The sequence below is a fragment of the Grus americana genome, chromosome 1 (genome assembly GCF_028858705.1).
Source record: "Grus americana isolate bGruAme1 chromosome 1, bGruAme1.mat, whole genome shotgun sequence".
Classification (NCBI taxonomy): Eukaryota; Metazoa; Chordata; class Aves; order Gruiformes; family Gruidae; genus Grus; species Grus americana.
In genome coordinates, this window is record NC_072852.1 from 154054607 (window position 1) to 154080864 (window position 26258).

A 26258-nucleotide genomic window follows, 5' to 3' on the forward strand; every position below is an offset into this window, starting at 1 on the left:
AGGACTAAACCTCTTCAGCACTAGGTTATATGGCCAATAGCCGATCATATAACCCACACTGAAGCTCACCAGAAAATGGGACACTAAGTTTTCAGCAGTCCTAGCCTACAAGCTTATCCCCGATGCCTTGTCTAAACCCATTGTACAACATGTGCAAGGAGATTAAATGTTTCAATTTCTCCATATATTTCCTCTCCTTGCATAAAGATTGCATCTCATAACATAAATATGCCAAGTCTTTGCTTCAGCCTGTTTGTAAGATGAGACAAACAGTGGGTTTTGTTGTTGTTCTCATCCATTTAACTGCTCTTAAAACCAGTGCTCCATGCTGCTCTAAAGCTAGATGAGTCCTAAGTACTCAACAGACGTACTGTTAGCATAAAAGGTTTCATGCTAACATTACTTCCGACAATTCTCTCTGGAAGAGTATGGTTTTTATTTAAAAATTTTATTCCTTTTTTTTAAAAGTCAAGATTTTCTGTAATTGTCCTGAACATGTGCATAAAGTCTCTAACACCAATATTTAACATATTCCCTCTGGAAAAGTGAGAGATGCTCCAGTGAACTCCAGTAGAAAAGAACTGCTCAGCTTCACAGGACAGCTGCTCCTCCAGGCAGGGATGTTCCCATGCTGCTCAAACACAGTCCTCTTGTCCCACACTCCTTGGGTTTGCTCATAGTAGTTAAAATTCAGAGTTCATCCCAAGATGATCCCAAGAAATATTCCCCCAAAGTTCAAAACAAGAAGTCTGTCTCCTGCTAAGCTGTACAGTCCCTCTGTACAATGTGGGAAGATCTACCCAATATGAAGTCAAAATTGACTGTACAGGTGTTCAAAATGCGAGGCAGGGAAACATGCTTCCTTATGACAGCTGAATCCCCAGTTAGTACATCATGCCAGATTACACTCTGATCACATCATCAGCGCTCCTTACATTAAAAGCTAGGGCCTGTATTTTATTGTCTGCATCTTTCCTTCTCTTTCAAGAGAAGTTTAAATTCTGAAATCAGAGTGGCTGCTTCTGCAGGTATTTAGGGGAAAACCAGGGGCATTCCCCAGAACACCATGGGAATGCTATTCTTACAGCCTTCCAAGCAGCATTTCCTGCCTAGCAGCTGGTCCCCTTTAATAAATTTAAGCAGGAGCTAATGATACATTCTTCAAGTAATAGATGCAGCAGAAGTCTTAAACTCTGAAGACATATTCAAGGCATATAACTCAGAATTAAATAGTAAGAGGTCCCAATAAACAGTTGCTGAAAATGGTTAAATTGCCTTTTCATGCTGTAGTGCTGGGGGAGAGTAAATTATGTCTGTTCACACCAAGCAGACATCTGTGTCTTCTCAGTCTGCTGTTCTTTAGCAGAAAGACTGACATTATTCTCTTTTACACATTGCACATGCACTGCAACTTTATACTGCATGTTCCTTGTTGAATTAAGATAATTAACAGACTTTATAGGGGGGTGGCAACTCATGCCCTTTGACTTTTCTAATCCATGCATTAATTGCAAGTGTTCTGCTATTTTTAGAAGAAAAATTAGTAAGTTATCTGTACCTCCTTCAACTGCTGAAAAAAACACAATTAAAAGCCTATCACCACATCATACAAACTTTTTAGTAATTAACGTGCTCCATAAAGAGCATAGTTACTTTACAATTTATTCTGAAGTTGTCATCCCAATATTCTTCTCATATTTGATACTTTAATTAAAAATGAATCACATATAAATAAAGTATTTATACATATATATAAATGATAACAACTCCCGTAAATAAAAAGGACAAAGACATGTTTTGATTTCATCTACAGAATCAGGGCACCGTAACAAAGCCTCTGCTGTTGTACACATGCTAGAGGCATCATCACACCAGTTCATCTAACTACCTAACAGATTATCTGCTTGTTGGAGTTATATCCGATAGCTATCAGTTCTGTTTCTCCAGACTTAAAACAGGTTCCTACCACATGAAAATTGGAGAAAAGAAAGAAAATATCTTGTTGCTCAATTACTATGCTTACTTGAAGATTCTGATCACAACCAGCAATCAGAACTGGACTAGAGCTAGACTGGCAGCCAACAGAAAAAGAGTGACATTACAGAATATCTAATTATGTCCTGCATGTTCTGAAGAAAAGTGCCTTAGTTTTGGTGTCAGTGGGCGTTACAATGTCCTGGGAAAGACTGAAAACTGTGATGAATCCAGACAAATTTAAACACAGGCTAACAGAGGCAATTTTAAAAGAAAAATAGCTAACAAAATGTAATCAGCATTGTATGGTTTCTTTTTGCAAGGAAAAGATCAGATGTCCCTAAATTTAACTTGACTCTGTGGTTACCATAAGGGTCATGCAGCAATCTCTGTCTAAATAAATATATATATATATACACACACACCCCTCTGCAGAACCTGCCACAAACTGGAAACTTTCAATTATCTGGGTGGCATTTTCTGCTCTTCCCCATCTTCTCCCAGAGAAAGATAAACCGTAGAATTTACCGCCCCTCTTTCAGCCTCTTGAAGGAGCTGAAACATCATTAAGTTTGCTATGCTTGCAGGTCAGTACAGAGAATGTCTTGAACTTAAAAAGCTGACAGCAGAGAAGATCCAGAACAAGTGAAGGTCTGCAAAAGTTACTAAGGGCTAATTGTGATTAATGACTCCAAGGGATGTGGTTTGTGAAGAAACACAAGATTAGGTATTATCTCCTGAGGCTTCACAGTCAACAGGGTTACTGAAATAAGGGGGGACACTTCACAATTTTCTGAGCTACTGTTTTCACAAATGGAGGCAGTACTCAACTTATTCACAAGCCATCAGTCTAATTTTTAATGCTCTCTTCACAACCATACCTTTCACTATTTGTCTAACCTCTCAGACAGCAGTTAATTTGCATGTTTGTTTCAGGCAATCTGAAGACACTGTGTTCAAATTTACTTAACATTGATAGCCTTATTTCTTTTCATACAATAACCAAAAGCAAGCAAGATACTGGGATAAACCTTTAACAAACCTAATTTGTATCTGCACTCCAAAACCAGAGCATAAAATATCTGTTTACACTCAAACAGAACAAGATAAAGAAAAACAACACAGTTGCTGTGACTGCAAGAGTGGGGACATGAGAGAAAGAGAGGGCAAAACCCAGCTACAGCTATTATGGGGCAAGGAGAGAAGTCTGTGATACTACCTAAAAGACAGTCAATGCCTTCAGTTTGCTACAGAGGAGATGGTGTCACTGGCTAGCCTGCGTGTCATGTCCCTCCCCTTACTGAGAAGTACAGCCATAGACTGACAGCTTCTATTCCCAGGTGAATGGAAGAATGGTTTTTTTTGAGCAAGAGACATGGGCTCGATCTCCTGCTACAAAAACACCCAAAGAGCAATACTTCAAAGAGGACAAACCTTTAGCAATACACCAGAAGAGCTTCAAGGCTGGGGGCAGAGTGGCACACAACTGAAATCAAACCACATCCAAAAAACTACTTCCCCCAAAACACAGAGTGCCCACTACAGCACTATGTGTTCTAAAAAAACCCACACAACCCAATGTTTAACAACATGAGGATTAAATAAGCCAAAGCAGTGCAGGCAAGAAGAAAAGCACCAGAAAGTTTCTGTCACTGAAGAACACGCCAGGATTTGTTAAGAGAAAACTCAAATGACAAACTGATTTGAGAAGGGTGTGGAATTCAAAAAAAACCATTCAACACTTATACCCAAGAACAGGAATTTGTCAAGCAACGTAGGCTGGCAGCACTGCAACTGGCAGGACATCAGCATTTGGTCATTCTGACAAACGTTAGAAAAAAACCACCACACTGGATACTGCAATATGAAGTGCCTGAATGATGGAGCTATAAGCTCTCTGCCAGAAATAAAGTAAAATGATAAATCTATATTCAGCCCAGGAGCTACTCTGAGTTTACAGAACAGGTTCACCAGCCAAAAAAACATGGCAAAATGACAAAAACCAAGGCAGCAGGGCAAGCATTCTTCTATATGATGGAAATTATAATGGCTTAGATTCAAAACAAGAGGAAGCTGGACGCTCAAGTCAATATGCTATGATGAAAATTAAATTGAAAATATAACTGGGCACGACCAGCATATTTATGAAATAAATAATACAAAACATTTGCAGTAACCCTTCAGTAACCCTGGGGCATCACTTCCTCTGCTCACCTACTAGCAGCCATTACATTGCTAATTTATTACACAGCAAGATTTCACTTAGCAGGAAGAAAAAAAAAAAAGACATTATGAGAAGTTGCTTTAATAGAGTTTACATTGAGGAAGGAGTTCTAAAGTTTTCTGAGCTTGAAGCTACATTATGATATCACATTAACCTACATACCAAGTTAAAACAAAGCTTGCATTAATATTTGTTTAAATGCATATGCTCTTCTACTCTTTTTTTTTTTTTTTTTAAGACCACCTTAATGAAAAGTTTTAAAAGATGACAGTCTGTTCATGCAAGGTACATAATTTCCCTAACTTCTGATTCACAGAAACAAAATCATGGTAACAAAATAATGATACAACAAAGCACAGTGACAAGAAAAGAAAGGAAACATTTAAGTATGTGGACAAACTGTCATTCTCAGGGATTTGGACACTTAACTAATCAAGTCTAACTTGCCAGAAAGAATATCCTTCTTTCTCAAACACAGCATGGAAGAAAGCCCATTTCAAGAATGTTTCCATTCCACTGCTCAACAGTCATCTGAACTACACGGTCCTCCTTTCCATTCTCTGCAGTCTAAGTTGTCCAGAGGCAGAAGAGAAGGAGAAAAGCCAGGTGGTAGGACATGGGATCCAAAGTCAGCAACACACCCAGACACACATTACTGCCTAGTGGAGACGCAGCTTATACTTTGTCATGACAAAGCTTCCTCTTCATGTGGAGCAGCTCAGAGGAAAAGAGGAGGGAGAGGTCAAAACAAGACACACCGAGCTGATCTAAAGATCACTGCTGCCAAAAGAGGTATTTTCTCCTCCGTCCAAGACATTCATTCCTTCTCACAGCTAAGTACTCCCAGCAGACCGAAACTTGTCTAAGCCCTCAGTAGCAATTCAAATGACTAACTTGGCAGAAAACAAGCAAATTTGGATTAGCAAGTTGCCTTAGCTCACCATATGGTGAGACAAAACCAGAACACAGGCAAGGAAAAGGACACAACCAAGGTTAGGAACAGGGACTCCACTTTCAGTGGAGTTTCAACACTATAAAATTGTTAAGACACTGCTAACGTGATATGGTGACCTTTCTAACACCCGCCAAGTGCTGAGGTACAAGCTGAAAAATACCCAGCTACCACTTCAAACCTACGGAAGGAGGAAAGGTATCTTTATTCCCTTCTTTCTGTGCTTCATGCTTCCTATACGTTACAGTACAGGCATAGAGGCTGCATTTTTTATTCAGACTGCTCTTTCTGCCTATCCTGCACACCTCTCCCAGCACATTTCAGCCCTGAGGAGAAGCACTTGGGGGTATTGATTGATGAGAAGCTCAACATGAGCCGGCAGTGTGCGCTTGCAGCCCAGAAAGCCAACCGTGTCCTGGGCTGCATCAAAAGAGGTGTGACCAGCAGGTCGAGGGAGGTGATCCTGCCCCTCTACTTGGCTCTTGTGAGACCCCACCTGGAGTACTGCGTCCAGCTCTGGGGGCCCCAGTACAAGACAGACATGGAGCTGTTGGAGAGAGTCCAGAGGAGGGCCATGAAGCTGATCAGAGGGCTGGAGCACCTCTCCTATGAGGACAGGCTGAGAGAGTTGGGGTTGTTCAGCCTGGAGAAAAGGAGGTGCCAGGGAGACCTAATTGCAGCTTACCAGTACCTGAAGGGGCCTACAGGAAAGCTGGGGAGGGACTGTTTATCAGGGACTGTAGTGACAGGACAAGGGGTAATGGGTTTAAGCTGAAGGAGGGTCGATTTAGATTAGATGTTAAAAAGAAATTCTTTACTGTTTAGAGTGGTGAGGCACTGGCACAGGTTGCCCAGAGAAGCTGTGGATGCCCCCTCCCTGGAAGTGTTCAAGGCCAGGCTGGATGGGGCTTTGGGCAACCTGGTGTAGTGGAGGGTGTCCCTGCCCATGGCAGGGGGGTTGGAACTGGATGATATTTCAGGTCCCTTCCAACCGAAACCATTCTATGATTTTGACGACCACCATTGTCCAGGACAGAAGAATACTAAGCACCAGCATTCTCACAGAGCATCCTTCATCCAACCTACCTACTCCTCCACTGTTCCATCACAATATAAGCTCCCTTCATTCTTTCTCTTACTTTGAGAAAAGACTTAAAATTCATGCCTCCAAAACAAAATACACCACTTCTCCACTGCTATGCAATTGCATCATGGAAACTCATAAAATTGTTTCCAAACTATATCAAAATTCCTACTTCTGCAATTGCATCCTAGGGCCAATATCTATCTGCACAAGTAATCAATGCATTATTCAAACATCTATTATTGTACTGCTGTAGCAACTATCCTTAAAGTGAGAGGAACAACATTTATCTCAAACATACATGACATGTAAAATAATAAAAAAAATATTTGCTTGTTAGAATTTTACAGTATCTGGTATGCATAGTACTTACTTGGTGCATTCTTCTAGAGACTGTACAAGCATTTGCTGGAAAGAACTTATTTCTTCCAGGTTTCCCATTAAGTATGAAGTATTTGCTGAGTTTAACCTGGAGCCAAGGTAAATAAAATGTGTTTAGGTTTGCAGTTATTTACTAATTGTGCTTTAATAAAGCCTACAACCTTAAAAGAAAATGCTTACTAGTTCTTAGATGAAGGGCCAGACTGTCTTAGTCAGCAAGCAAACTGAATAAAAGCAAGCCCTGCCTCAAGGTTCTCCCAGTCCACACAAAATATACATTAACATTGAAATTGAAGTTTGGACCACATAAACCCTCCCCAATACACAAGAGACCTCAAGCTTAATTTTAAAACACCAAAACAAACTCACATACTTTTCACTGGCTTGTAATGGTCGCAGGTAGTTTGAAAGTATTGTTTGTAGCTCCTTAGCATATTCATTTTCTGTTTCTAGTATGTTTTGTAGCACCTACAATAAATGACAGTTGCTAATTGGTATTTTTTTTAAGAGATACTTCAAAATAAAAAATCAATACCATTTTCAAAACACACTAAAATTTACTTAGCACTGGGAAAATTTAAATGAAAGTTCCTACATTAAAAAATTAAATACCAGCAAGAAAGCATTACATACTATATATTTATGAAATTCACAGGGGAGAAAACAACATTGCACACACATGATGAGTCATGCTTTAGCCACATACAAAAAGTGGTAAGCTAAAAGGAATTTCACTGCATTTAAACTTTTACTGTAAAATTTGAAAGGTATACAGTGTTCTTCCAAAGTTAGGTGTTAAGAGTCATTATTCCTCCTGTGTACTTCAAAACAGTCAAAGATTGTCAGAGGTTGGTAAAGCACATTAAAAGTTGCAAGAGAAATGAACAATTAGTGACATTTTTTCAGTCTCAATTACAACACACAGCAGCTGATCTTGCTAGCATAGCGTTTACTTAATCAGATGCGCTCTTCTATCTAGAAGGTCTTGATATTTATAAATCTGTTAATATTCAGTAATTGTCAACTTTACTTAGCAATATGATTAGCGTTATTGCATTATTTTTAAATGGAGCTGCCTAACCTTCAGCCAAGAGTGCAATAATATACACTACCATGAGAAAATTACAACAGACTCTGATGTAAAGCCAAGAATTTCTAAAATACAGCACACACTTGTTTTTTGGCCAAATATAAATCAAACAACTGGAATAACCCCAAATATGTACAAGAAAGCATTTTACTGGGCCATCTCCAAGGGAGTCTGCTTTAGGATATCCCACAATATATTCACGTCAAGTTCTACTGTGCTTCTAGCATGCAAATGATTTTTTGCCTCCAAAAGGTTAATGATGTAGCAAGAGAATCATGAGAACTAAATGTAGTTCAATGAACACAGCTGAGCTTTGAAAACTTTTTGCTATTCATTGGTCATAAGCCACACCACAAACCTTCTCATTTTGCTACATGCCATATTTGTCAAGCCTACAGTAATATCTCATTTCAGCATTTATAGTAACGACTGTAATTGAATGCATTATTCACTGTTGTAGTCAATATTCTTTCTTAGGAAATAAAAAAAGCCATTCATTTCTAAATGCAAACCTGATGAAATAACTTTAAATAGTTCAGTATGTCAATGAAGAATTCACTGTTCCTTTCATTGGTGTCATTGATTCTGCTTATTCCTTGAATGCTTCTATTCATTTGGAGACAGAGAGAGAGACACACAGAGACCACTTCTGAGTTCATTCTTTTGTTGGAAATCTGAATCCTGAACTGATGATTAAAATGTCTCCACTCTCTACTAAACACTATGACAGAAGAATGTCACAGGGAAAGTTACAGCTACTAACTAGGAAACTACAGCATAAAGTACAACATGGGCACACAAATTTTAACAAAGCTATTTTTTGGACCACTTAGACCAGGGAGGGAAAAAAGAAAGAAATTTCCATTGATCATAGCACTAATTAAACTCCACATTCACATACAAAACAAAGTCAGTCAACTGTTACAATAGAAATGTAAAAGTACTCCAGGATCCATGAGGTTCAAAACTAAATGCAAGACCAATCTTTTCCAATATGGCTCTTCCTACAAAACTGTTCCAACCCAAAGTCATTACAGAGCCGTTAGTAAGGAAAAGGAGTCTGAAAGCCAAGGACAAAAACAGTGTTCTAAAGAAGCACTGAACAGCATTAAAAGACATTCAAAGATGAAAATCAACAAACTTGGTAGAGATCTTGAAAGGCTGCATCACTTCTCGACTTTCTCAAAGAGTATTTCCATTCTTTGCTATAAAGAGCTGTTTGAAAAGCTTGAAATAAAACTAGTTTCATGTTATACACAACTCCCATTATTTTCCTCTGCTGGTTTGGATTTTTATTTGAGGATTTTCTTTGCAATACAGAGAATAAGGGATTGGAAGAAAGAGACTTAAAGGAGGGAGAAAAAAAAAGAACAGGAAAGCTTAAAAACTAGTATCAGCAACCCGATAAATAACTGGAAAAAGGAAAATAAATGCAATTGTAAATATGCTACAAAACATACTCAGAGTACTAGATACACTTATGTTGCTTTACGTTTCTCCAGCAGTTCACAGTGCTAACACATCTTTTAAAGAGAATAATTCTGCTTGCATAGCTCTAAAACATCAGTTCTGTGAATTCTCACATCCTCCCAGCTTGACTTACCTACCTCGTGGAGAAGCTACGAGGATTAAACACTCAGACTGTGCTTTGAAGCAATAAGTAGTCAGTATTGCAACTCAGTATTTTGGCACCAGAGCACACTTACATTCCTCACATCCACATCTCACCCGCACGCTCTAATAATCACCTTTCTTCCCTTTCCTGCTTTCTGCACGTTCTGGCTGCTGCAAGACCCCATGAGACCTCAAAGACCTTGTTTCCACAACTCCACCACAACATTTGCACAGATAAGACCGGGTACCCAAAGAGCAGCATTGAAGTGGCAGCTTTTGCAATCCGTTAACACTGATGAATGGCAGGCACAGACAACTGAGCTCATACAGCACAAGGTCTCTCAATAACACGGCATGGAAAATTCAAGCATGGTTAACAATTCTGTCACACAAAACCCCAGTCATTCTCCCTGAGGCAAAAACTATCACCCAAAACTGGATTTTAAATGACCTACATGAAGCTGATCGCCTTCCAAATCAGAGGGAGAAAAAGCAGATGTTACAGCTACGCTTGGGCATGATCCTGTAGCACATTCCCGCTTTATAGGAGTAGTATGGCACTCAGAAATATCGTGTACTTCAGCAAAATGGTGATCAATGTCTCATTTTCCTGGATAATGAGAATCTGAGAGATGAACCCCTTAAAACAGGCCCTTGAGAGAGGCAATGTAAAGCACCACGCAAGTATATCATATCTCAAGGGTCCTCAAAAAACTTTTATGAACTTCAGTAAACACAAACACTTCACCCAACTTCAGAAGTGTGGCCTCAAAAGGAGTGCTTATTTTCCATCACTTCTCAAACACTTAAATGAAAAATGAGGTCATCCAAATACTCATACTAAGGAGAAAGTTGTCCATTTCTTCACCTGCTTTTAGAACAGCTCCTTAATCTCAAGGCAATTGTTCTGTAAGCAGAGATAACCCAATGTTATTTTGGACAGAAAGTTTTAAATTCTCAAGGGATTAACAAGTAAGAACAAAACTCAGAGTAACACCTGCTCTGTCTTCAGGGAGTAACCTGCAATGATATGCCTGCTTCTTCAGTAACAGGTTACTAAATTACTTCTACATGAAAAATGCTTCATGTTTGATCACAAGTCTGGTTTGTACTACACACTGCCGTAGACTTGTACCATTTTATGGAGGACAAGACCTTGTAGCAGTAGTCGTTCTCTACTAACCTGCATTCCCGAGCCAGGCACAATGTAAGCATAAACCAAATGTGCTCTGTCTTCTCAGCAACACCTAGTGCAAGGTGGAGCCAATAAAGCACACAGAGACTAGAAGGTATGTCATTTGTGTTATGAACTTCAGATGGAGCTCTGTGAATCCATAAAAATAAAGAACACCTTTACAAGGGGGTGAAAAACAGAGGAAAGCAGTGAAAGCAATCTCCTCTTTATATTAAGGACCTTTCCCTTAGCATATCCCAACCCTTCTCCCAGAAAGGGAGATTAGCAGAGCCTCTCCTACCACTTTCTGAACTTCCTCTGAACTGCCCTTTCATTTTGTCCTCAGTCTGACAAATGTACCTAGAGGTGCTGCCTGCACCTGCACAAATCCTTCCCTAGGAAGGCCAGCAATAAATAATCATGAGGTTTACAGGATCTCAGCACACAGCTGTATGGGAGATAGCCACAACATAGAAATAGCAAGCAGTCCCACAGTACCAGCTCCAAATCATGCTTGGTTGTCAAGAGAGCCTTTAACATAGATTTTAATGTTGACTCTAACTCGGGCTACATCCTTTCAGCTACCAGTTGCCAAAGGTTTATTTGGAGCTGTTCTGTTTCTACCTTAGTAGGGGCTCAATTTTGCTATCAATGCAGACTGATGATAAGAATTCTAGCGCAGGGAAGTCCCATGTCTGCAGCTTACATATTAAAACAGAACAAAAACTCAGCTCAGGTTAAACTGCTTTCACTTCAATGAATGGGTTTGCTGTTTGCCTCATCTACATGTAAAAATCATTACATATTTAATAATTATTTTTAATAATTATTTTATAGTTATATTGTCAGAAGCACTTAGTATTTTTCAAAAAAATCTAGATGCTAGCTGGCCTAATTTAGGTTTTAAGGACAGCAGTAAAGTCTTACTTCTCTGAAACAAAGTGCATGCTACAGCAAAGCCCCTCATTCTTTAAACAAAAAGAATAAAATGGTGAGCTTAAAAAAATAAAGAGGGTTTTTGTCACACTGTGGAAAAATGTTAAAACAAGACAATTATCCAATTCACTGCAGACAGATTTAAGAACAGCACTCCAGGGCCAGTGCTCTAATTTACTATATATATTATCATGAACTGGTAACTTCTGTGCCCCACCCCAATATAGCATCAAGAGTTAATAAATAACTAGCAGTCAAAACAGTGGAAAACTTATTACAACAGTTTAGTGTACCAAGAAAGTTGCACCTTAACAAGATAAAAACCAACCTAATTCCAAGACTAGGTATGATGATCACCAGTTTAATTAAAAAAAAAAAAGTTAAACTACTTTAAAAGCCAGCTATGGCTATCTGCTTCCCAAAGTATATACTAGCTTGACTCTCCATTATTATGATAATAGGTTATCCAGGGAACAATTGTAAAAGGCACAGAAGCCAATGTTGATATTTTAAAATTGTATGGCCTTATATAACTTGGCTGCTTTAACTATGGTTTTACGCAAATTCAAACATTTACTTCCTATTATTTTCAGTGAAGTACACTATCACCCCCCAAAAATGGTCTGTATTGCTCCTACAAAGTAAAATATGCCACCACAAGATTCAATTCATTTTGGATGCAGTCAAACTGGAGTTTTAGTTAAGCCCAAATTAAACAGCTGCAACTCTTGCTTTTCATCATATTAAGATCTAACAGGGAAATAATAATATAAGATTATACATGAGCCATGTATTTACCACTGACTTTTGGAAAGAAAAACAAAACACCCACAAAAACCCAACCCAACAAGTAACCAAAAAAACTCACCAAAACCAACCCAAATCTAAAGGACTGGTGTTCAAGACAGCTGCCAATTTATTTTGATTAAAAATTCAGTATAGGTAGGGGTTAAACTTAAGTAAGAGCAATCTTCTGCCTAGCGAAGGAACTAAATCCTCTCTTTGCTGCGTTTGCTTCAGTTTACTGGTATTGAAAAATGTAAGTTTTAACATCAAAACAACAACAGAGAAGACATATTTGCTACTACACGCTACAGCAACTTTGAAAAAAATTACTATAAAGAGATATAGTGAAAAAAAAGAAAGTGACAACTATCCTATATTTTGTTGCTGGATGTAGCACAGTAAGATCATTACTTCCTGCAGTTTGAAGGAAGGTGTGCCTGCACAGGTACCTTCCACTGTGACTAGCAGGTATGGGATACAATAGGCAAAGAATTGCAGCCCTCCCTTTACCATGGAATTATGGCTACAGAGGCACCAGGCAAGCCAGGGGGAGGAGCAGGAGGCTGTTTCATTCTTTTCAATTATTGGAATTGATGCACAACTGCTCTGTTCTTCCAGGTGGCTGGTGTTATTAATGCCACAACCACAGAAGATGAAAGTGTAAAACAATGCTTTATGATCCCTGCTAAAAACTGACAAATAAAGTGTAAATACAATGACAGCTGCTTCAAAGAAAAGGGAAAGAAACCTTGTGGGTTTGGGTTTACACCAGCAGGGAGCAGTGGTCAACAAAACCAGGAAGATGCTCTTCACTTCCCAAGGTATCTACTGTTAGTAAATAAAGGATTCTCAAAATGGTTACAACACCAGGTTTAAAGAGAGTCTGGTATATTTCTTACATGGATCTACTACAAAGGTCTAAATACTATGTTAAGAATTCCTGAGGATATGTTAAAGGCTTACTCTGGCTGTACCACTTTTGCTGTGAAATCTATTCATCATTAAGGTAGAAGTTCCCGTAGTTAATAATTGAGTTGATTTACAAGCACAAATACAAAGAAAGAAAATTCTTTCAAAATCTTCAATCTCTTATTCAAAAAAAAAAGGACAAAAATATTCTTAATCATTTTAACATAGCAGAATTTCATTAATTCATAGAGATTGGAGAAGACTGTAGATTTGGGGGTGGGGGAGAAAAGGGAAATTAACAACTAGCAAAACAAATAAAATGAGCATAATATATTACAGAAATGCCTATTATTCACTTACTTTAGACTATAATTTTGCATCATGCTTAAGAATCCATATGTGTGATAGTCTATTAAATTAACAATGATCTTGTTTATATGAGAATTCACTAACACACCTATCTAGTTTTGACACTAAGGCTCTGACGAGATTGCCAAATTTTTTGTGCAGGTAAGCGCATTTAGTTAAATGACATTCTACTGTATATAACAGCTCACATGGAGGGAAAAAGGATCACTCACCACATTGTAATAGCTTTTGTTAATTGCAGACGTATCAAAGCCTTTAGGTGGACTCTTCAATGTACCTGATTTGGGGGAGACCGGTTTTTCTGAAATATAAGATATTTGTGTGTCAATGGGGTGCAATTTCATAGCTCAACACTAGAGGTCAAACAAACTGCTTAAAAATATTTATCATGAGATACAGTCAAAATAGTGCTTCACTGAGAAATGTACACACATTTGCTTGAAATTATTGACAAAGAATCAAAATGGTTCATATGTTGACAATGAATGAAACTCTAGCCTCAATGAAGGCAAGTAGAAAAACTCCCATTCTTTTTCCTGGAACCAGAAAGTCAGTTAATAAAATCAGCTCTTCCAAAATTATTTAAAAAACCCCAGACCATTATCACAGACTGCAATTAAAAAAAACAAACCCCAAACCCACCACACAACAGGCATTTCCAAACACTACACTCACTTTCAAATAAAAGTATTACTAAGTTTTAATATCGATTTAATGAACTTGGTAAAAGCAAGTGACCAATCAAAGGCTGAAAATACCAGAGGTGGGACATAACACTCAACGTGGCTGAAATAGTCATCAAAACACTATACAAGTAGTGGAGTGACTTACCAGATGCCTATCCCAGAAAAATCACCTTTTAAGACAAATTATCTTTTTCTGTTAATGAAGTAAAAAATAAAAATGCTTATGCACTTGAGAACAGAGTCCATCATAACAACAAATGCAATCCTTCCTACAATGCCATAGTCAATCTACCCCTCAGTAATGCATGCTGTCACTGGAAGGACAACATAAGCCTGCAAGACCAAAACAACAGTCCTGAGAGTTACCTGCACGCTGACTCCCAGAATGGAGAGGCACAGAAAACACACTCCTGAAGCCTCCCTTCCCACCTCTACCACGCCCTCTAAGTCATTCACAGAGGAGCAAAGATGAGGGGAGAGACAATCACAAGCATCATGTTGCATGCTGGAGAACCAGCAAGTACGATTTACAGCATCTCTTTCTGACCTCTCACACTTGACTTCGCACACCACTGAGAATGCTTGTGAGACTGTATGTATAGGGACATTATGGTGTTGGTTTGGGTTTTTTTATATAAGCAGGCTTGTCTAACATGCAAATTTCAAATAAGCATTTGAGGAATTTGTATCCACACAAGAAAATGGCAGATAGTAAAAAACAACAAAACAAAACACCCTCCCCCCCAAAACCCAAACAAATTAAAAAAACCCCAAAAACCACCCACAACAAAAAAAAAAACCCAAACCACCCACATCATCGAAACATACCTACTTAAAGTTTTATCTTTATTTTAAAACCAAGTTCCTGTTTCAAATACATTTTAATATAGATGAATAATTTAACTCTAGTTTACCTGATACCTCAGGCCACTATGAACAAATTACGCAAGTCTCAAATACAGACCTGCCTTTCCAGGAGAAGCCTAGTCAGCCCAGCTAAGGGCTGGCTACAGGAAATTCCCATGGACAGTAAAGCTGACCAGAGAAACACCACCATAAGCAGAGGAGAGCCTGTGTGGTACCAGCCTCTTCTGGACTCTATCCTGGGTAATTTAGTGCTCCTTCAGGCTACCCAGTTGCAGCCTCACAGATGCTGCAGGCTCAGGCGAGCTGACTACAGATGCAGAGCACTCTTTCATCTCCAGAGCCAGGAGCACCAGGCAGGCTGGCTGGACCCAAGGCTTTAGCCAGCAGCCCATAAGGAGCAGCTCAGACCCCAAAAGCACGCATGTGGTATCTTCGAGGGGATTTTCTCTGTATTGCACTGGAACTCTCCTGAAAGAAGCTATTCTAAAAATAAAACATGGTCTTAAAACTGCCAAACACAGGCAAAACCTTTCTCCTTACCATGTTCAGAGATGACAGTAAAATCCTTTCAGTTAATATCCCTCACCCACACCCCCAAGTCAGCTATAAGCTGACAGACAGCACAAAACCTGTTAGCCCCAGCAGTTACTCAGCTGGGAACACTGATGCACTCAGCCACCAGCCCTGCAGTACATACGTGCTCTGCTGTACAGCCAAGTAATTCCAAGTGACAGGGCTCCTCCCATCCCCTTAAAACAAAACCATAAATCCAAGCAGATTTGTCATTAAACACTCAATGTGAAAGAAGCACCTAAAGTCATGCTGTATGTACAGCTACTCATATATTTATATAGAATGCTATTCATGAGACAATTGCAACTTGTTTCTTCGTAGTGAATGATTAAAACGATGTAGTTTAGACATACTTGGTAATTAGCTTTCATTCTCTGTGGAAGCTCTTGACTTACGTATTTCACACAATTTAAGCGACTTTCAGGTTCACTGAATACCTAAAGGTTTATTAATCATGTCCCAAAAAGCATGAAAAGGAAAAAACAGAGTTATTTAAGGAAAAGGGTAAATACTTGTCACTCAATTTTATCCCAATACAGATGTCTGATCCTTGTCCATCTGGAGAAAGTTGACTGGTCATAGAAATCTGGCTCTTCTTCCAGCTACTTTGTTATCCCAAAGGGTGTAAAAAAAATACATCTCTTCCCCTACTTACTACTTCTCCTAAGCTGCTGAAGAAAGTGGGAGAATTTTTGCTGAAATATGTAGTCATTTATATTACCAGCTGTTCAGCTGATTCAGTTATCTATCAGAGAGACACCATCACATTCAGACTTAAAAACAGGACACAAAAAAGAATCACACATTCAAATCATTTTGCCTGAACAGCCATAATCAACATTCAGCTTTTAAAATGCAAAGGCCATTTCTATTGTAGAAACACAGAATTAGACACAGCAAATCAGTCCAGCTGTCTATCATGTCTGGTATACTGCCTCCAAGCACTGCCTTGCTTCATAAGGAGGAATAAGAAACTGTCTTGTTGCAATTAGCTTATTGCACAAAGCATTACACAGAAGAAAATCCTGATCTTGCACATACGAAATCACTTGCTTAGCATAAACAAAGATGTGTTATACATTATCATAGAATGGTTTGGGTTGGAAGGGACCTTAAAGACCATCTAGTTCCAACTCCCCGCTACAGGCAGGGACACCCTCCACTAGACGACATTGCCCAAAGCCTCATCCAACCTGGCCTTCAACACTTCCAGGGAGGGGGCATCCACAGCTTCTCTGGGCAACCTGTGCCAGTGCCTCACCACTCTCACAGTAAAGAATTTCTTTCTAACATCTAATCTAAATCGACCCTCCTTCAGCTTAAACCCATTACCCCTTGTCCTGTCACTACACTCCCTGATAAACAGTCCCTCCCCAGCTTTCCTGTAGGCCCCTTCAGGTACTGGTAAGCTGCAATTAGGTCTCCCTGGCACCTCCTTTTCTCCACACTGAACAACCCCAACTCTCTCAGCCTGTCCTCATAGGAGAGGTGCTCCAGCCCTCCGATCAGCTTCATGGCCCTCCCCTGGACTCTCTCCAACAGCTCCATGTCTGTCTTGTACTGGGGCCCCCAGAGCTGGATGCAGTACTCCAGGTGGGGTCTCACAAGAGCCAAGTAGAGGGGCAGGATCACCTCCCTCGACCTGCTGGTCACACCTCTTTTGATGCAGCCCAGGACACGGTTGGCTTTCTGGGCTGCAAGCGCACACTGCCGGCTCATGTTGAGCTTCTCATCAATCAATACCCCCAAGTCCTTCTCCTCGGGGCTGCTTTCAATCCATTCCTCGCCCAGCCTATAGTCGTGCTTGGGACTGCCCCAACCCACGTGCAGGACCTTCCACTTGGCCTTGATGAACTTCATGCAGTTCGCACGGGCCCACCTCTCCAGCCTGTCAAGGTCCCTCTGGATGGCATCCCTTCCCTCCAGCATGTCGACCACACCAGACAGCTTTCATGAGAGAACATTATCTTTCATGAGAGAACATTACACTACTTTTGCAAACATATAGTATAATTCATTGAATATTTCAAGCAGGTGTCACCCTCGCTCAGCATACTGGGAACATATAAAGGTCTTACAGGTCCACTGGTCTATAGAGTCCATAGGTTTTGGAAAATATTAGCAAAACCACAGCACCTTGCCCACTCTAACATATAAGCTCTGTTTATTAAAGCACTGGAAGAGAGTGACCCAAGCCAGACACCAAGTTTTCCCATGTGGAAAATTCTTCCCTTCTCCCTACTTTTCCCCCAGTCCCAATGTAAGTCTGTTACATTAATGCTGAAAACACAATAAAACCATGCACAGTATATGATCAAATCCAAAGCAAACAACTATCTGCTCAAGTACTGGAAGAGACCATACCCAGCTGATGACTGAAACCAAGAGGTAAGTTACCACTATCAGTTTATTTCCTGATCAAAGCATTACATTCAACTGCACCCAGCTACACTTGATAATGCTTTGAAGTGTCTTGTGGCTAGTGATTAACCAGACAGAATTCACTTAACAGATCATCTTTGGGTGGAGAGGGAGGTTGGCACAGGTTTCTTAACACTATTCTTCCAGCAAATAATTATTCTCATCAGAACCAAAACAACTCAGAGCAGCTGCTTCTGTAACTTTTCCCTAAGGAGTACGTAAGATGCCACAAACCGTCATAAAATGAAGTTATCTTATCCTTTACAAACATCTACCTAAGTGACTGTAAAAGGACAATTTACCCAATCCTTCCCAATGCTTTGTTTCATTCCATTTTCATTAATATGCAAGTATTTCTTTTACTCGCCTTCAAATTACTTGTCATTCTCACATTCCCTCCTATCTCGTCTGTCATGTTTCCAGTTAATGTCATATTCATTTTCATGCAACAGGCTGCTTCATGCTACTCCACAAAGCATTCCTCCATGACATACTTTACTAAAGCATTTCAACTCTACTGCTGCAAGATCACCACCATGTGTTTCTATTACTAGGCTACGATGTGCGTAATCTAGATGCAAAGATCTGATGCAGACTACTTCATCCTACAGTACAGGAGAAAAGATGTGCCAGTTGGGACACCAAAAGCTATGTGGTCCCTATTAGTGAAGTGCTACAAGCAAGCTCTGTCTCTCAAAACTAATGGGTTCAAGCCCAACACCAGGAAGGTAGACCTAAACTTGTTCCCGGTTCTCAAGCTGGTTCAGGCATCGCTTAACTCCACTCTGCAACAACGGCACTACCGACACTTCTTCCCTAGTAATACTCACTTGTCCCAAACTCTATTCTGTTTATGACTGTAGAGTAACACTTGACAGGAGAACAAAATACCCCTCCAAGTGCACATGGCTGGAGAGAGCAAAACTAGCTTTCTTGGTGGTTTTTGGTTTTAGTTTTGGGCTTTTTTTCCATCAAAGCTAAAAGTGTACCTGTCCTTCCCTCATGCACCACAGGAGGGGAATAGGAGATACTCTACTCTTCCACTATACACTGGCCTTCTCCTGCACTGTGATTTTTTTTTTTTTTAAATGTCTAACCAGAAGAACTATTAACACTGTAATTTTCACTGGGCCTGATACTAACAGAACTGTCAAGAAAGCAGAACACAAGAGAGGCTGGGATAGTAATGACATGATAATTTCTGTGAAGAATTAGAATAAAGTTTGTGACATATCAAATATCATCTTTCAAAGCTATATTCCCTTCTACATAATCTAATGCCATTTAAATGGATTATACTTTGATAAAACCCAGCAAGTGACTATGATTTTTTTAAAAAAATCTGATTAACATTTGACAGTAGCCAAGCAAGCGCATCCCATTCTGGCTAACCCCTATTCTCTTCACCACAAGGGAACTCTCAGAACTAAGTCTCCAAATCTCCCTGCTGTGCGAGACAGAAGCAAGCAGCAGTGTAAGAGACAAGGCTCCACCTACACCTTCACCTCACCCTGCTCTGTTTTATATAATAAAAAAAAATTAATAAGGCCACATTGTCAAGTATCTAACAAGTTCACACAATATAAATCTCTTACTCTCTGTCATGTGTAACAGTATGGCAGTCCTCTCATTTCAAAGCACCTCCTGACTAGTGATCAAAGAACATTAAAAAAGGCAAGATGTTACAGGGTTTAAAAAGGGAAATGAAAACATGCACACAGGGAGGGAGGGAGAGAAAAACAGACCATCTTTTTGATCCTTACAGTGTAGGCACATACCCGAAAAGAAACTACTCCACTTTTTTTTTTTTTCCTTTTATTTAGAAGTTTGATCATAAATACTACAATTTCAAAGAAATGCGGGGGGGGGGGGGGGGGGGGGGGCTGGGGGGACAGGATAAACAACACACATGCAAAAGCAAAATAAAAACCATCTACTGTCTCAAGCAAATTTACTTCCCGCAAATTTACAGTTGTCATCCAGCCTAGGAAAACTAAATGTGGTGCTTTGCTCAATAATTTCAGTATCTTTCCTACAACCATTCATAGCTCGTCTCATACATGTATCAGCATTCCGTGCTAATGCTAATCATTCTTGTACAGCTAAGCAAACAAGTTACAATCTCTGCTTGTGCAATATACGTAATATAGTTGATTTTGCTTTCTTAAAAGATTTTAGAAGAAACATGGGTAAAGGTAGTTCCCATTACTAAGCAGCACATCAAATTTGAGCATTCGTTTCCTTCATGGCAAGTCTTTCATACAGCCAGTATTCTGAAATCCCTCTCAGGAAAGAGAGCTACTGCTACATTATAATCTCAGATTATCTCATTTTTTCAGATTCTCCTTCAGGCTCTTTCTTCTTTTCCTTGATATCTAACTTCAGAGCAACTGTACAAGCTAAGATTACAAACATACAGTTATCTGACATTAGAGAGTATTTTAATTTAGAAAATCTATTTATCTAAAATTTAATGTCTATGAATTTTGTGAGAATTAAAACAAAAACACACATGCATAAAGAACTTCTTTCCTTTGTTCTGTTACCTAGTTTGCTGAAGTCAGGTTACAGCAGACTGAAGGGATTTATTTAATCAAACCGACCATTTCTCAGGAGCTCTCCAAATAATGATCAAAAATAACAACACTGTGTTGCGTGTACAGAATTTCTAACTAGTTGCAGTATTTTCAGCCACATTTGAGATAAGAAGGGTTGAGTCCTATTGTCGATGTCAGAACATTTTAGAGAGTATTGTGAAAAACCAATTAAATGTCCAGGATGAACATTTTGTTCATAAAGAGACTTTAACCAAGAGCAAGTATTTCAATAATCCTATTCTGATCTTTTTTTAAATCAATTCATTGTAACACTGATGGAAAACACATTTTGAATTTGAGCTTGCAAGACAGCAAGTTCTACTAACTCATTTTAAAATACATCAGAGAAAAAAAAAGCACTTTTGTGTTTTAACCTCATGCTTAAAGTATGAAGGCACTTAAATTTCTGAATTAGGAACATCTTAAAGTGAGGCATATATAGTTCCAGACTATCAACTCAAGAAGTGTCAACCAGTCTAATGAAGACTAGCAAAAAAGAACAGGAGCACAGGAGAGCAACAGAGGCTGTCAACCCATACACAGAACCCAGATGAAACTTCTGAACACCCACCAGAGCTGTCCATATAACTGCAGAGCTTTGTTTTAAATGGCACTACATTCCTGTTGCAACAAGGACAGCGGAACAAAAGAAATCCAACCTCAGGATGCAGTGGCGACGCGCTTCGATGAAGAAGGGAGGAGAATTATAGAAAAGCCCTCTCTCTAGCACCTTCAACAATACCCACAAAGCAGAAATCAGTTGAAAATAAAAATATTCATAACAAATTTCATGGAAACAACCAAGAAAAGAAAAAAGGAAAAAAAAAAGAGCAACGAAATGAGAATAATGAACTTCAAGTAAGAAGAATTCAGTAAACTTAAAAATATGGGTAAAAAAGGATTCTCGCTAGTGACAATGTAAGAAGAAAAGGCTCATAAGAATGACAAAACTCCTTTAAAAATTAGGGGCATCTTAAAGGAAGAACAGGAGAAGTAGATGCAAATTGACATGATTAAATATCACAAATACTACAGTGACCTCAAACACACAAAAAGAAGCAAAAGTAACTAGAAAATGTCAAGTCACCAGTTGAAATACAACTAACATGGACATAAGGGTAGCAGCAACAAAACATTCGATAGCATGCATACATCAAGGGGGAAAGCTGATCTGCAACTCAATACGGAAGAAGAGTTATTAACAGACATCAAGAAGCTCTTAATATGTCATGCTTCCTTCTACCACCCCCATCCTCATTATAAAAAGGTCAACTTCAGACAATTCAAACACATACCTACAAAGGCATAAAAGCAGGTTACAATTAGTGTTTTGATAAATTAAACAGTACCTGCTGTGCTGATTTGGCAGTAAGAGTAAACTAGCTATATGCATGTTTGAAACCACAGAGGACAAGTGAAGTTCCATAAAGTACTGGAAAAGGCCAAACATAGTAATTGTCTTTAAAAAGGAGGAGGAAAATAGAGAAAGCTAGAGAGCTATGGGTCAGCCTTTTTAACTTTGTAATAGTCGGTAAATGCACAGAAAACAAAGCAATGAACTCAACTTCCTGAGAAAGAGAAAAGCACGAGCATATATTCCCTTCCATAGGAGGAACTGAGCATACGAGAGAGTTCTTCAAGAATGTAAGTAGTCTTGCAGAAGCTAGAAGGAGCAAGCCCTTGTAGCCCAGGGAACATACCTGTACAGTGGAGGGAAAAGAGCTTAGCAGAAAACTTTCCTGATTGTGAGAAGTGAAATTTAAACCAGGGACTGGAAGCAGTTCATCTCAGCCCCCAGGAATCGGACAGGGTTGCAAGGACTGGCAAGAATCAAACTGCACTTGGTACTAACTTCAGTCCCACAGCTTGTTGGCTTTCCTACTTAGGAGAGTTACTTCACCCAGGTGAAGTATTCTTAAAAAAAAAAACCCACCCTAGAACAACCTTAATTTCAGTTGCTGGCAGGTTTTGGTTCTCATATGTTCACTATTAAAAGCTATTTCCGTTATTCTAGAGCCTAACTGCTGACCCAGGTTCCAGTCTTAGGAGTCAGAAGACATCAAAACTGATATAATCCAAACAAGACCTCTGCAGCAATGTTTTAAATGAGTAAGGTTTGGACAAGATAGTCATCGTGGCTGAAAGACTGCTACAACACTACAGACAAGAAAAAACAGGCTTTGGGAATTGTTTTTCAGGAAAAGCCACATCTGAGAGATCTCTGAAAAACATTAAAGCTAAGTCTTAGATCGTTACTTACATCATGACTATGCCCAAGAGGATCTAGTTGAAAGTGACAAAGTTACAGATCCAAGACTTCAGCATTCTGCAAAAACGGACTGTAGATAGCAAATCAAGGAAGAAAATAAGAGGACACAACTGGAGGAGAAAGAATAAGTTTAGAAATGGAGTTTTACCCTCACAACTTCAGTTTGCAATCATGCATCTGTACGGCTGCCTAAAAAAAAAAAAAAGGTCATGCCAATGATTTTAGCATGGCCCAAAATACATGTGTTTTGATTGCAGCTGTGACAAAGGAAAGAGTGGTAAGACCTCTCAGAACGTCCCTGGGTAGTTTTATCCTACCAGGTTTACCCCCAGTCTCTGAAAGCAAGCAGAGCGAAAGAGAGAGAGCGAAAGAGAGAGAGCGAAAGAGAGAGAGCGAAAGAGAGAGAGCGAAAGAGAGAGAGCGAAAGAGAGGAAAAAAAAAGTCCTGGTGGATTAAAAAGCAATGTTAGTTCCAATATTCAGTCACGAAGACGACATTTACAGAAGGAACTTTCATGGTATGAAGTTCAAAATAAAAAACTTTAATGAAAGAGTGAAGTCTGTATGAAGAAAAGTGGAAGGCACAGGAACAATAAACAAAAGGAAAAGTCACAAATACATGATCTTTCAAAAACTGTCTCCAACTCCTAGTAGATTTCGGTAAAATTGGGGATTTTTTCCTGCATTTATTTGCTTTTAAGTAATGGGACATGTTTAGAGATGGTTTTGGTGTAGTTTTTGTTGGTTTGGGGGGGAAGGTGGTTTTGTTTGGGTTTTGTTGTTTTTAAATACATTTGCAGGAAATCCTTCAATATTTAAACCCAAAGCACCAATTCAATGTATGTCAGCATCAGAGTCAAAATCCAGCATTCTAGGAATTCAGATCAAGGAAATCAGAGCAGCCCAACTGCAACAGACAGACAGACAAGCAAACAGAATGGGGGACTTTAGAATTAACAGTAAGCATGCAGAAAGGTCCTCGAGCACTCTATATATCAAACCGGGGTAGGGGAGTATGAGTTCCTGAGCATTAACGATTGCTGTGAATAAAAGTTCAGTAAATACAGTCAAGCTTAAACAAAAAGCATTACAGTTTTTAATTAATCAACCATCAACCTCTATTCAAAGACAGAATTTGTGCAAATATGCTCTCCTTCAAAACTCACCATTTGATTTTATTTCTCGTACGTAGTTACTTGGAAACCACCCTGTTTTGCCATTTAGAGTTCCTTCCCACCAGCCTCCTTCTTCCACTCTTGTAACATGAATAATATCTCCTTTTGAAAAAGAAAGTTCATCTTCATTTGTCTGTTGAAAATTAAATTTTGCCCTCACCACCAACTGATGGTTGCTGTTATCTGTCATGTCCTAGTAAGTGAGAACACAAAGAAAAAAGATCACGATAGAGATTTAAACAATTACTCCATGAATGAAACAGCAGTATCCATAAAATGGAAACAGCCTCTCCTCCACATACAGCACTCCCCACATGTTTTTCTCTAAGCATTTGTAAGGGATGATTTGCTATTTCCAATATTTCTGTCATTTTTAATCTATGGATTTGTATCAGTCCAGGGAGTACATTGTCTTATTACACAGCCCCTTCAAATCAGAAGAATGTGACAGAGCTAAAATGAGAATAATTCTTACTCCCCCCAAAACCCAAAATATTTTCTATATACAGTATAAATTAAAATTCCCTTTGGCAACTACAAAGAAACAACAGCTTTACATTAGAGAGGTTTTTTTCTAAAACTTTCCAGGCTGGAAGAAGGGTAGAACTGAGGTGAGTTTAATTTAATGCTGGATATAAACAGTTTGCAGCTTAAAACTTTTTTTTTTTTCTTTCCTGTAACACATCAGGTTGGAAGGTTCCACACCTGAATGTGCAAGTCTCCATGGCCTGCCAATAGAGGAAGACAGTGTTCTTCCACAAAACCTACAACACAGTTATGCAATTTACCTTGAAAAAGTACTCACAAATCATTTGCCTCAAGGTTAACACAGCTGCAAGTCTGCAGCATGTCTGACTTGCAGCTATGTGTGTGTGCATATATATGTGTGTGTATATATATATATGCTCTTATCCCCTATCACAGACATGAAGGCAGATTTTTGCTCTATTGTAACAACTAAATGTTAATAGCACCTTCTTAGAAGTCCTTCAAATTAATGATGTTCAAATCTGGCATTTTGTTCTTGGATGTCAGTTTGGATGTCTGCATCATTTAAGCATTTCATGAGAGTTAGGACAAACTTTTATGCTAAAAAAAGCTAAATAATTGGACAGCTTTAAATAATCCAAATACAATCCATTGCACTGGTACTGAGAGAACAGAACTGTAAATCATGTCTGTCTCTATCATAAGTAAGGATCAATACCTGTATTACCAAAAAAGTAACTTAGTGAGAAAGTGACGGTGTAAGCAATCCCAGTCAGCTATCCAGGTAGCAGAATTTCACCTACATGATGTCTATATAATCAAGATGATTAAAAGATGTACTACGTAATGTGACTGGGATCATATAACGTGTGAGCTTAATTCATATCCACAGCACTCATGTTATTGTATCACAACTCAATTTAACAATCAGACTTTTAGTGGCTAAGAAACTGTAGGAAAATGAGGGCAAACGCAACTTTGAAAACATGCAGAAAGCCCCAAGATACTGTAAGTCCCCATGTTCGACAATTAGATTGGCATCTTTTCAAACAAGTGCCTCTCCCTTAGTCCTCCGCTTGTGCATCATGTGCTTTCATCTGCTAGGATTGCTCAACAAGAGAAAAAGTTTTGCCTTAGTAAATGGTAGAAAGCCACAAAATCAGCAGCAACGTTGCACAGCGACATCAACTATAATCCCCTTACTCTACCAGGATGGCTCTCCAGTAGAGACAACAGAGTACAAATTTGGTGAGAACAGTTCCAAATTGATCAGCCACAGCAGCAAAACCAAACTAAGAATTTTCCAGGTTTGGCCACTAGCTCTCTCTCCCTCCTCCTCGCACTTCTCTGCCCCTTTGCAACTTTCTGCAGAGCTGCTCAGATAACCAAAGAGATAGAAAGACTTAAAAAACGGATTGCTTCAGTAATCCGGCTAACAGCTAGTCCCACAAACAGTTGCATCAGCAAAACTGAGTGGGTGGTGAACAGCAGAGTGGGAGCTGGAATTAGTGGCCTAGGGCAAGAACTTGCAAGGGCTCTGCTACCAGAGAAAACACACCAAACCACACCTAAGAAAGCTTAAGCAGAGCACCGTGTTTAAAGTTTCACATAACAATCATCACATAGTTCAAAACAGCCTCCTTCAAGCATGGAAAAAGCAGTTTACAGTAGGGATCTCAACCCTCCTAG

At 39.2% G+C, this 26258-nt stretch overlaps 1 protein-coding gene across 5 annotated transcripts in view; it reads right to left on the minus strand.

The window, feature by feature from the left end:
* ARHGEF7 (Rho guanine nucleotide exchange factor 7) overlaps positions 1–26258 on the minus strand; it is a 127922-nt gene that overhangs the window by 45259 nt on the left and 56405 nt on the right. For all 5 annotated transcript variants that reach the window (XM_054836098.1, XM_054836106.1, XM_054836111.1 and 2 more), the window contains 4 exons: positions 24072–24273; positions 13706–13794; positions 6989–7083; positions 6608–6703 (listed from right to left, as the gene is read on the minus strand). In XM_054836098.1, the coding sequence (XP_054692073.1) occupies positions 6608–6703; positions 6989–7083; positions 13706–13794; positions 24072–24273 (482 nt within the window). The remainder of the gene's footprint in view (positions 1–6607; positions 6704–6988; positions 7084–13705; positions 13795–24071; positions 24274–26258) is intronic.